At 46.8% G+C, this 12,717-nt stretch overlaps 1 protein-coding gene across 3 annotated transcripts in view; it reads left to right on the top strand.

Moving 5' to 3' along the window:
- Nucleotides 1-12,717, top strand: part of TOX2 (TOX high mobility group box family member 2) — a 155,242-nt gene that overhangs the window by 53,642 nt on the left and 88,883 nt on the right. For 2 of the 3 annotated variants that reach the window (XM_069548607.1, XM_069548606.1), the window contains exon 2: nucleotides 7,620-7,685. The exons of the other annotated variant lie outside the window; for it this stretch is intronic. In XM_069548607.1, coding sequence (XP_069404708.1) covers nucleotides 7,620-7,685 — 66 coding nt within the window. The remainder of the gene's footprint in view (nucleotides 1-7,619; nucleotides 7,686-12,717) is intronic. 3 annotated transcript variants of the gene reach the window in all.

Here is a 12,717-nt window from a genome sequence, read left to right on the forward strand (position 1 = left end):
GTAAGCCATCTCATTTAGAAATTTTTTGTATCGATCATAATGTGAATATATTGGGTTAAATAAAATGTCTTTAAAATTAATCCCACCTGTTTATACTTGCTTTTTAAACTGTGGCTACTAGAAAATTTTATATTACACTTGTGGCTTGCTTTACATTGCTGTGGAACTGTGCTGACTTGTACCATCCATCATCCACTTATCCATCCATTTATCCATCCGTCATCCCATCCTTCAGTCCCTCCCTCCCTTCCGTCCATCCATCTACGCAGTTATCACATTTGTCCATTCCACAGATGTTTAATTTACACCTACTATGAATCAGTGGCTCTGTGGGTCTGAAGAATAAGGAAACTGAGGCTTCAGGCAGTTGCAGAGCTTGCCCAAGTTTTCACAGATGGAGCTGGCATCATCTGACTTGCAAAAATCAGGGCGTCTTGCCTTTCATCTTGCCTACCTATTTGCTAAGTTTGCTTAAAGATAGAAAAGGGATGTATCCTTTTCTTGGAGTGTGTGGGGAGTGGCTGTTGGACTTGAGGGCCGGCTACCCCTCTCACCAAGGGGACCACACGTTTTGAGGAGAGACAGACCCTTCAGAAGCCTCTTCTTGGTGGCCGTCATGAAAGGGTTATCCTGACACATTCGCTGTTTGCAAAAATGTGGATTCTTTCAGATTCCCAAACTCATTTCCATGACAAAACTCTTGGGAAGAGAAGATGAAGGGCTGGCTTTTGCAGAACAATCTTCCAGCTGTAATGACGACTGAAGATGGCGGTGGGAAAAGGAATTATAATTAGAATATGAAATGGGGAAAATTAATCTATTCCAGTCAGTGGTAAGAGATGTTCTCCTGGCGTTTCATGGAAATTCTTAGGCCCTTGTCCCCCACCCTCCCATACACACACAATTTTTTTTTCATGTTTTAAAGTGTGCAGAAGGTTGTGTGATGTGAAAAAAGATTTTTGACTGAAGAATCGAGAAGCTGAAATGTGCACAGAATTTAATTCTTGGGTGTCTGTGTGTGTCTCCACACGCTCATGTCATCTGTTTGTGTGCACGTTTCTGTGCGTTACACACGGATTCAGTCGCAGATGGATGGTGTATTTATTCACGCCTGGGCATCCCCTCCCTCCCCTGTGAGCAGACTCCAGGTGTTCTGTACCAGTCACGTAAAGGGTCTGTGCTGTGTGCACGCGTGCTTGTGCCCTGGACACCTTTGTCTGTCACGGTTGGTGTCGCCCATGCTTGGGGTGCGTGTGTAACTGAGTGCTGTCTTGAACACTCTGTTGTGTGAGGTGGGTCCTCGCCAGTTTGTGTTGCACGTGTGGTCACCGTGCTTGGGTACAGTGCATGCGTCACTTACCTGTGTGTCCATGAACTCACGCAGCATCACTGCTGTACGCTGGGCGTCCATGTGGGTGCTTTGGAGCTCTTCTGTGCACGTGGAGGAGGTGGCTCTGCTGTGTCCAGGCTCTGTGACTTCTCCCCTTTGCCCTAGGGGCCAAGCCAGGGAAACCGGGGAGGTTTCAGAGGCCCCTCCCCTCCTTCCTTTCCCCTACAAGGGCTCAGAGGTGGTGGAACACTGGACAGAGGCAGGCGAAGAACAGAGCCCCCAAACCACCAACTTGGGGCCCTCTCTTCACAGCTGCTCAGTAGCCGGTCCTGAATCCTGTGCTCCAGGGCACCGTGCAAAGCACCCAGCAGGGAACCCGCAGAGGCTGACCCACCCCTGCCAAATTCTCAGATTTTCCTTGAAGTAGGAAGCAAGCTTTACTCTGCCATGTGGCTGCTCTTTCTTATTTGAATAAAGGACAAGTGAATAAGCCCACTTGGGGGGACTCTGATGACCTCATGGGAATCCCCTGCCCAACCCCTGGCACACACACCTCAACATCCAGGATCCCTGCTGCTCTTCCCAGCAGTGTCATTCCCCACTGCTCACTGCGGGTAGGTCCTCCCTGCATGAACCACAAATACATACTCATCAGATCCCTATTATGTGCCAGGCCCTGAAGAATGACTGGTTGTGTCTGGGGAGGGGGGCTGCAGCCAGGCCGTGATTCCTGCTGCCAAGGAGCTTATATGCTCGTGGGAGAGACCAAGCCCATGAAGCAGACAGACCACTGCTGTGCAGCATCTCCCTAACTGTGTGATCTTGGACAACTGTTTATCTTCTCAGCTTATTTCCACGGTTTGAAACATTGGTTTCTGCTGTTGTTGTTTTAGTTGCTCAGTTGTGTCTGACACTTTGCAACTCCATGGACTGTAGCCCACCAGGCCCCTCTGTCCATGGGATTCTCCAGGCAAGAATGCTGGAGTGGGTTGCCATTTCCTTCTCCAGGGGATCTTCCCCACCCAGAGATCGAACCCGAGTCTCCTGCATTGGGCAGGGAAGCCCAAAATGTTGGTTGTTGAAAAAGCTAAATGAGTTCTTTTATGGAAAGCATTTTGCTCAGTGCCAAGTATATTCATTCATTCACCCAGTGAACAACACTCACCAAGTATTTGTTCATCGCCTGCTGTGCATGTTGGGGAGCAGGGATGGGGTGGGGAGAGAGAGCAGACCAGGGTGGTTCTGTTCTAGCCAGGAGTTAATAAATGGGATATTACACAGAGTTTGGGGGCATATCTTTTAACATACATTAAAAGATATCTTCTGTATCTTTAACATACACCATACTGTTTGATGACTTTTGCTTTATAGAATGTTTCAAATATCTTGTTAAATTTAGTCCCCTCAGACTTCCCTAGTGGCTTAGTGTACACTTGCCAATACGGGGAACAAGGACTTCCCTGGTGGCTCAGACAGTAAAGCGTCTGTCTACAGTGTGAGAGACCTGGGTTCGATCCCTGGGTTGGGAAGATACCCTGGAGAAGGAAATGGCAACCCACTCCAGTACTCTTGCCTTGAAAATCCCATGGATGGAGGAGCTTGGTGCAGGCTACTGTCCATGAGGTCGCAAAGAGTCGGGCATGACTGAGTGACTTCACTTTCACTTTCACTTTCTGGGAAGATTCCACAGCCCGTGGGTTGACTAAGCCCATGCACTGCATTCTGGGGCCTATGTGCCACAACTACTGAAACCCGCTTGCCTGACGCCATGCTCTGCGACAAGAGAAGCCCATGCACCGCACCTAGAGAGTAGCCCCTGCATGCTGCAGCTAGAGAAAGCCCAGCAACAAAGACCCACCCAACCAAAACTATCCCAGAGAAAGGCAGTGCCAAAGAATGCTCAAACTACTGCACAACTGCACTCATCTCACACGCTAGCAAATTCTCCAAGCCAGGCTTCAACAATATGTGAACTGTGAACTTCCAGATGTTTAAGCTAGTTTTAGAAAAGGCAGAGGAACCAGAGATCAAATTGCCAACATCCGCTGAATCATCGAAAAAGCAAGAGAGTTCCAGAAAAAAACATCTATTTCTGCTTTATTGACTATGCTAAAGCCTTTAACTGTGTGGATCACCACAAACTGTGGAAAATTCTGAAAGAGCTGGGAATACCAGACCACCTGACCTGCCTCTTGAGAAATCTGTATACAGATCAGGAAGCAACAGTTAGAACTGGACATGGAACAACAGGCTGCTTCCAAATCGGAAATGGAGTATGTCAAGGCTGTATGTTGTCACCCTGCTTATTTAACTTATATGTAGAATACATCATGAGAAACACTGGGCTGGATCAAACACAAGCTGGAATCAAGATTGCCGGGAGAAATATCAATAACCTCAGATATGCAGATGATACCACCCTTATGGCAGAAAGTGAAGAAGAACTAAAGAGCCTCTTGATGAAAGTGAGAGAGGAGAGTGAAAAAGTTGGCTTAAAGCTCAACATTCAGAAAACGAAGATCATGGCATCCAGTCCCATCACTTCATGGCAAATAGATGGGGAAAGAATGGAAACAGTGTCAGACTTTAATTTTGGGGGCTCCAAAATCACTGCAGATGGTGATTGCAGCCATGAAATTAAAAGACGCTTACTCCTTGGAAGAAAAGTTATGACCAACATAGACAGCATATTAAAAAGCAGAGACACTGCCAACTAAGGTCTGTCTAGTCAAGGATGTGGTTTTTCCAGTGGTCATGTATGGATGTAAGAGTTGGACTATAAAAAAGGCTGAGTGCCGAAGAATTGATGGTTTTGAACTGTGGTGCTGGAGAAAACTCTTGAGGGTCCCTTGGACTGCAAGGAGATCCAACCAGTCCATCCTAAAGGAAAGCAGTCCTGAATATTCATTGGAAGGACTAATGTAGCTGAAACTCCAGTACTTTGGCCACCTGATGCAAAGAACTAACTCATTTGAAAAGACTCTGATGCTGGGAGAGATTGAAGGCGGGAGGAGAAGGGGACGACAGAGGATGAAGTGGTTGGATGGCATCACTGACGCAATGGACATGAGTTTGCCTAAACTTTGAGAGTTGGTGATGGACTGGGAGTCCTGGTGTGCTGCAGTCCATGAGGTCACAAAGAGTTAGACACACCTGAGCAACTAAACTGAACTGAACCAAAAATAAATAAATTTTTTAAAGATATTTAATTATTATTTAATTATTTAAAAAATTTAGTCCCCCTCCATTTCCCTGACCCCATGGACTATGCTAAGTCCATGGAATTCTCTAGGCCAGAATACTGGAGTGTGTAGCCTTTCCCTTCTCCAGGGGATTTTCCCAACGCAGGGATCGAATCCAGGTCTCCGGCATTGCAAGCAGATTCTTTACCAGCTGAGTCACAAAGGAAGCCCTCCTTCTTTTAGAACTGATCGATTATGTATGATTTTTAGAAAGATCTAATTTTTATCAAAGAGTACATATAGGGCCATGGTGACCTATCAGATAGAACCTAGGAGCTTTCGGTGAGAACGTCGCTATGCTGCCCAAGTCATAGTCCTATCCTCGATACCAGTCTTGTCGGGCGATGGGGGCTTGGGAAACCATCAGAACACAGTTCCAGCCTTCATGCTGCTCCATGCTGGGCAGAGGACAGATGTAGAGACAATCAAGGTTGTTAGAGGGACAGCCGAAGGAAATGAAAGCAATGATGTGCAGCCTCTTGCAGGAGGTGGTTTCTGAGCAGAGACTTGAAGCCTGAAGTCCGTATGATGGAAGAAGCCCTGCATTTGGGGTCATGCCCAGACTCTAGGCATGACACAGCCTTTTCTTTTGTGAGTCCAGCAGTCACTGAAGGACTGTCCATCCCTGTGTTGGGAAGGTACTTGGGTATAAATCCTAATGCCGCTGCCCTGATGAAAAGATTGGCCTGGTAAAAGACAAAGCAAGTGATGTTGTGGTTGCTTCATTCATTCATTCAACAAGCATTTATTGAGTATCTTTTCCATGTCAGGTGCTAGTCTAGATATTTAGGAGGCATCATCAGTGTACAGAAAGACTAAGACCCCTTGGCCTCAAAGGCCCTTCATTTTCATAGGGGAAATCCAACTGTGAGCAATGAATGTGGTATATAAGTAAATTACATAGAAAGCTAGAAGGTGAAGGGGTGATGGAACAATGAACAAGGGTGAGCAGGGCAAGGGGAGTCAGGCATGCTGGGCTTCGGAGCCCACCGAGATCGGAGGCTGGTGTCTGAGCCAGTTTGTTATGAAAACCTCTCTGAGCAAAGAGGGTCTGGATGAACTGATGATTGCGGGAATGTGGGCTTTTCCAGCCTCCATACGGACCGCTTGGTGATGTCCATCCAAATTACAGATGCACCCACAGTTGGATGCAGGAATTATTCGGACTAATCCTACAGATGGGCTCATACCCATGCAAAATGACGAATATACAAAAATATTCACCAGAGCAGTGTGAGAATCGCACAAACGTGGAAGCAACTCAATTGCCCGTGTGCTCAAGTAGTTCAATATATAACTTACAGCCATGCTGGGGCATACCAGAAGACAAAATTATGATCTGATATAAAATACTCTCCAGGATGTGTTGCTAGGAGAAATATAAGGTGAGAAATGGTGTGTATAGAGCATTGCCATTTATAGAAAAGAAGTGACTCTGATGTATATACAGGGGCTCTCTCTGAAAGGATGTATGGAAAGCTGGTGGAGGCAGTGATTGTGTCTGTAGAGGGGCAGTGGATGCCTGGGTGGTGGGGGCAGGCGACTTTTCATTCTGTTGCTCTTTGGGTACTTTGGGAATTTTAAATCATGTGAATATAACCTAATACAAAATTCTTTTCAATTACAATAAAATGGACAGCTGCTGTTGGTACCGCACCCAGATCTCTTTATTGTCCCCCATCTGCTGTGAAAGTATTAGTTGCTCAGTTGTGTCCGACTCTTTGTGACCCCATGGACTGTAGCCCACCAGGCTCCTCTGCCCATGGAATTCTCCAGACAAGAATACTGGAGTGGGTTGCCTTTCCCTTCTCCAAGGGATCTTCCCGACCCAGGGTTTGAACCCCGGTCTCCTGCATTGCAGACAGATTCTTTACCGTCTGAGCCACCAGGGATGAGCACAGGCTGAAAATGGCTCACAGCTGGCACAGTTCTCTGGAAAAATGTCCTTGGCCAAATGGGGGCCACCCTCCTCAGGTTATGACTCCCTTTTGCCCCTTAAGCCACCACCAATGACTGACGTATATGGGTTACAGAAGCCCCGCCCCTGGCTTCAGGCAGGAACAACTCTGCTGTACCATTCATGCCCCGAGCAAGCTTGTGGTGGGATCAGCCTACAGCAAGCCTCCCACTGGGGCTCCCTCCTTGCTTTGCCCCTTCCCGTGCTCTATCCTGATCCCTCCCTCCCTTACAGGTTATTCCTAAAGTGCCCTTCTCAAAGATCACATGCCTTTCAATCCTGGTCTCAGGCTCTGCTTCTAGAGAGCCTGATTGCTTGTCTCCAGTGAAGGAGCTGGAATGGAGCCAAGTGCTTTGCACTTTCTGGTGCAGCGTTGCCTGGAGAGAGGTTTACTCTTGTCACCCCCTTTTGACGAGGCACCTCCGGGGTATAGTCTCCAGCGCAAGATCACACATCTTGAGAAAGGGGAGCCAGCGACTCCAGAGCCCCAGCTTCTCCAGCTACTCCTGCTCCCTCTTGCAGACGGATTTTCCCAAATCCAGCCTTAGCAGCTTCTCAAAACACAGGGTTGTAGTTCCTGTACCTGGTTTCTATCACAGTCCTCAGTGCCTGTGGTCAGGGTCGGCCTGGGGGGCAAGGGTACCTGGAGGATGGGTCGGGCGCAGGCTGTCCTGATCCCAGGGCTCTGGAGATATTGGCCTCCCTCCAGCATGTGGGATTCCAGCTCTAGCTGAGAGCCTGATGTCATTTTGGCCTTGAGAAATATTCGCATACTTCCAGAGATGGGGAGCTCAGTACCTGACAAAGCCATCTGTCACATCTATGGACAAGGTGTAAAGGGCAGAAAGGTATTCCTGTCTGTATCCTGAGTGTGATGAACCCAAGCTATGGTGGTCACGAAATAAGGACACCTCCTTCTACCCTAGAGGGAGCTCTGCTGAAATGGAGACTGGGCATCTTGGGTTCAATCTTTGCTTCTCTGGGCTCCAGTCTTTTCCCCTCAGTACTATAGTCCCCTGACCTCCTCGGGCTTCTGGGCCCTTCCGGAGAACATTTTCATCAGAGCTGCCTCTCTGTTTCTCTGTTCCAGTTTGATGGTGAGAGTGCCTACGTGGGGATGAGTGACGGAAACCCAGAGCTCCTATCAACCAGCCAGGTGGGTGCCCAGCCTCCCTTGGGCTGCTGGAGCTGAGCTGCTCCCAGGGTGGGGTGGCAGGGGTGCAGAGCTGGAGGCATAGCCCACTACTGTCCTCTCTCAGAATGATCAAGAATATCAATTGATTGTTAACATCGAATTGTTATAGATGTTATATAACATCTAATCGTTAGGGACTTCCCTGGTGATCCAGTGGTTAAGACTGTACTTCCGATGCAGGGGGCATGGGTTCAGTTCCCAGTTGAAGAGCTAAGATCCCAGATGCCTTGCATGCAGCAAAAAATTAAAAAAACAAAAAACATGTAATTGTTAAGAGGCCTGTCTAAATCATAGATGTCATTGTTCTTGTACTGGTGACTTTCCAAATTAGACTATAATTGTTTAACAGGAAAAAAACAAGCCTTTATAAGCTTTTTTGAATTTTTTTAGAAAGCAATGTCGATTGAGTTTTCCTTCTAATGGACAAACTGGGACTATAGTGTTTTCTGTAAATCAACTACCTGGCTACTCTTGGCATCATTGAAAACTTGATGAAACTTGAAACATGTTGTCTGCACTCTCCACTCACAGAGGGGAGATTTTCAGCAGCAACGAATATACCTGTCACATGTCCCTGGTGGCCCTGCCTCCCACACGGCAGCCGTGGGGACAGACGCTGGTGTGGAGGTGCTCACACCCATGCGTCAGCGTTCAGGGCTCTTCTGCCCACCTGGAGTTGTCTCATGCTCTGGGGAGGGTTGTGGATGTGGAGGAAAGGGAAGAGAGTGGAGGCTTCCTGGGCAGCTTTTCTTGGTGGGGACAGGAGCTGAGTCATCCCAGGGAAGACCAGCCCTAGCCCCAGTCCAGCCCCCTGTGAGTCCCAGACACCAGTTGGACAGATTTTCCACTGTCAGCCTGGCCTCTGAAAATTAAGGTCTCTCTCAGCCAGGAGCATCCTCAGTCTAGACTCAGATGCCACAGACGGTCCTCACTGCAGTCTGGGACCCCAAGGAGGGTCCTGCAGAGATCCTGGAAGATGCTTCCCAGTGGTGCCTCCTGGGTGGCAGCAGCTCGGGGTGCTGGATGGAGGGCGAAGGGGTTTCGTAGCCATTGACAAGCGTGAGGGATCTGGGAGACAGGCCTGTCCCTGGAGCTGCTGTGCCCTCCCTGGCTGTGTAATCATAGCCGTCATGGCAGTTGGGTGGCTGGGGTCACGTTTTCCAGCTGGAGAAACAGAAGCCTATATATTCACAAATATGTATGTGCCCTGCTGCGTGAGAGGTCCTACTGGGGACACAGATGAGAAAGACATGGGCTTGTAGCTCTTGGGGAACGCTACTGACAAGGAAAGAGACTGTGTCTCAGTGTGGCGTGGAAGCGCTGTTACAGGGCTCTGGAGCCCACACCCACCCCGACCCTCACCCCACCCCACCCCTGCCACTGCAGCAGGGCGCTGGTGGGCCCACACGCCATCCCCTTCTCTGGTCTGTGACCGTGTGAGCACCAGAGGCACTGCTGAAAAGCTGCCTTTATATTGCACTGACAAGCTGCAAGAACTGGTGGGTAAGACTCCAGTCCTGGAAATGCCCACTTTGGAAGAAATCACAGAAGTCATTTAACTGTCCATAAGCCACTTGGAAATGTGGTTAGTTCAAAAGCCAGAGCTTACTCCTGAACCTCTTATCTGAGTCCTTTTGCAGTGTTTCTATTTGTTGTTGCTCAGTCGTGTCTGACTCTTTGCGACCCCATGGACTGCAGCACATCAGGCTTCCCTGTCCTTCACCATCTCTTGGAGCTTACTCAACTCCTGTCCATTGAGTTAGTGATGCCATCCAACCATCTCATCCTCTGTTGTCCCCTTCTCCTGCCTTCAATCTTTCCTAGCATCAGGGTCTTTTCCAATGAGTCAGTTCTTCACACCGGGTGGCCAAAGTATTGGAGCTTCAGCTTTGGATTGCGTTTTGTTAACATCCTGACTCAGAGCTGTGCTATGCTGGAGTCTGCTCTGGCTCCGTCCCTAATGGAGAGGGTTGGTACTGCACTTCCACCCACCGAGAAGGGCAAGTGAGACTCCGGAGCTCTGTGTCTGCTCTAGGCTTGGGCAGAGGGGCATAGTCCCTCAAAGGGGAACTACAGGACAGATAAACGTCATCATTTCAACTGGCAAGTGAGACTCCGGAGCTCTGTGTCTGCTCTAGGCTTGGGCAGAGGGGCATAGTCCCTCAAAGGGGAACTACAGGACAGATAAACGTGGTTATTTCAACTGGCTTTCACGACAGCTTTGAGAAGTGTCATAAAAAAGTAAGACGTTACCATTAACCCCATTTCATAGATCAGGCAACTGAGGCTCTAGGATGTTGATTGACTCAGCCAGGGAACGGTAGAGATGGAATTTGAATCTGCACGGCTGGGACTCAAAGCTCTGAGTTACCTTACTGTGTTTGTGGAGAGCTCCGTACCCACCTCAAGGCTATTATCAACTTGCTTCGGCCTAAACGTCACTTCCTTACAGAGCTGTTAGTGAGCTCTGAATCCAAGTAGGTCCCTTCTCCATAATTCTCTCTCGTGGTACCACGTCCTTTTAGTTCACAGCGTTTGTCACTGTGGTTTTTGCTTATTTGAGTAATGACTTAGCTAACATCTGATTTCCACCCTGGACTGTGACCTCCCTGAAGGAAGGATCTGGTCTCTCTTTTTCTTTGTTGTGCCTTCCTATTGGGCCACACTGCCTGGCACAAAGGAGGCATTCAGGAAACATTTATGTAATGAATGCATTCCTCAACAATGGAACAATGTGGCTGGACTCCCTAAGGGTCCTTCCTGGTCTCCGGCACTGTCGCTCAGAGAGTCTCCCTAACTTAGAACTTTATAAAGGAGATATCAGGATTCCCAGAGTCCATATGGTGGACTGAGCCAACCTTGACATGAGCAGACTTAGCAGTTACAGTCTAGACTTCTTAAAGCGTATCAGTTAGCTTTTGCTACATAACTTGCACACCCCACCCCCCAAATTTAGTGGCATAAAACAACACATATTCATCTAATTCATGATTCCATGGCTTGGAAGTTTGGTTGAGTTCAGCTGGGTGGCTCTTCTGGACATGGCTAGGATCATTCAAGTGCAACAGTCAGCAGCCAGGTAGGATGTTGGCTAATTGTTATGGGGGACCCCCTTCTACTTCAGATGGTCTCTCCTGCTCCAGCAGGCTAGACCGAATTTGTCTACATGGTGGAGAAGGGTTCCCAGAGCAGCAAGAGCCATAGCTGCATGACCTCTTGAGGTCTGGCATATGACTGCTTCTAGCACATGCTGTTGATCAAAGCAAGTCACAGGGTCAGTCTAGAGTCAAGGAATGAGGAAATAGACTCTGTTGATGGGAAAGCAATATGGTCTTTTAACAAACTATCACATGTGGGAAACATGTGGGATGTAGTACATGCCAATTTTACTTACAAATAAAAATAAGACCTGCAGCTCCAGTGGTTTGGTAGGGTTCCGCTGACCTCTAGTTCTTTTTGTTTGTTGAAGTATAGTTTATTTACATTGTTGTGTTAGTTTCAGGTATATAGAAAAGTGATTTGGTTATTTGATACATCCATATATACATATATATGTATATATATTCTTTTTCAAATTCTTTTCCATGATAAGCTGTTACTAGCTATTGAATATAGTTCCCTGTATATTCAGTAGGTCCTTGTTGTTTATCTGTTTTATATATAGTAGTGTGTATCTGCTGATCCCAAACTCCTAATTTATCCCTCATTCCCTTTTCCCCTTTGGTAACCTTAAATGTGTTTTCCATGTTTGTGAGTCTATTTCTGTTTTATAAATAAGCTCATTTGCGTCATTTTTGTAGATTCCCCATATAAGTGATATCATAAGATATTTGTTTTTGTCTGGCTTACTTCACTATAGAATGATATTCTCTAGGTCCATCCATGACACTGCAAGTGGCAACATGTCATTCTTTTTTATCGCTGCATAGTATTCATTATGTATATATATATTCATTATGTATATATATTATTCATTATATAGAGAGAGACACATATATATACACACCACATCTTTATCTATTAATCTGTTGAATAGATGGAGACCATCTATTGAATAGGACAGGCCTCTAGTTCTTCATGGCAAAAGTTCTGTGTCTTTCCTTCCAGTCTTTTCCCTGGAATGCTTGCTTGAACCCACACATGCACATTTGTACGTGAGAACCAGTCATGGTGTGTGGTCTTATCAACTGTAGGAATTGTATTGTCCCGGTTATCAAGGGATGGACATAAACATGTGGGCAAACAAAGGCCTCATAGCTAATAGAGGATTCAGAGGATAAACACTCGAAATGGCATGAAATGCATTTATAAGTATGTTATAATAATTGTATTTATATGTATAAAATAAATTGTATTTACATTGTATTATTATAAATACAACTGTATTTTATAAATACAGTTAAATACAAGCATCATCTATTTACTAAATGTTTATTGGGCACTTATTATGTGCAAAAGCTCTAGGTATAAGCAGGAAGCCATTTCTAGAAGACGTTTCCTTCCAGAAAGTCCAATTTCATCATGTTAAAAACCTTGCTCTTTAAGGTAGCCTTCTGCTGAAACATGGTTTTCCTTATCTCTGTAGCTGAGACAGAGGTTCCTACAGGATGTATATTAGCCAACTGTGTCCCCTCGTAAAACCTTTCAAACTGGTTCTCATAGGCTTGAAGTTTCTTTTGTAAATGAATGCTTCATTGTTTGCTTTTTTGCAAGTCTACAAAATTCCTGCATAGCAGCCTTAGTTTCCGTATATTATCCCTTCTCCTCCCTCCCTTGAGGACCTTGAGTTTCTTTGCTACCAGACTTTCCTGGGTGGTCTGAGCCTGAGATGCAGTAGGCAGACATAATTTCTGGCCCCTCAGTAGTTTCTGGGGGTGGCGGTCCTGGTAGAGATCAGCTCTTCCCCATCCTGAGAGGATACCCCATTGAAGAGTTACAGGGATTGATTGTTCCTGGTCAAGTGACCCAGAAAGAGTTTCCCCTTTCTTGGGAT

The sequence above is a fragment of the Ovis canadensis genome, chromosome 13 (genome assembly GCF_042477335.2).
Source record: "Ovis canadensis isolate MfBH-ARS-UI-01 breed Bighorn chromosome 13, ARS-UI_OviCan_v2, whole genome shotgun sequence".
In the NCBI taxonomy this organism is placed as follows: Eukaryota; Metazoa; Chordata; class Mammalia; order Artiodactyla; family Bovidae; genus Ovis; species Ovis canadensis.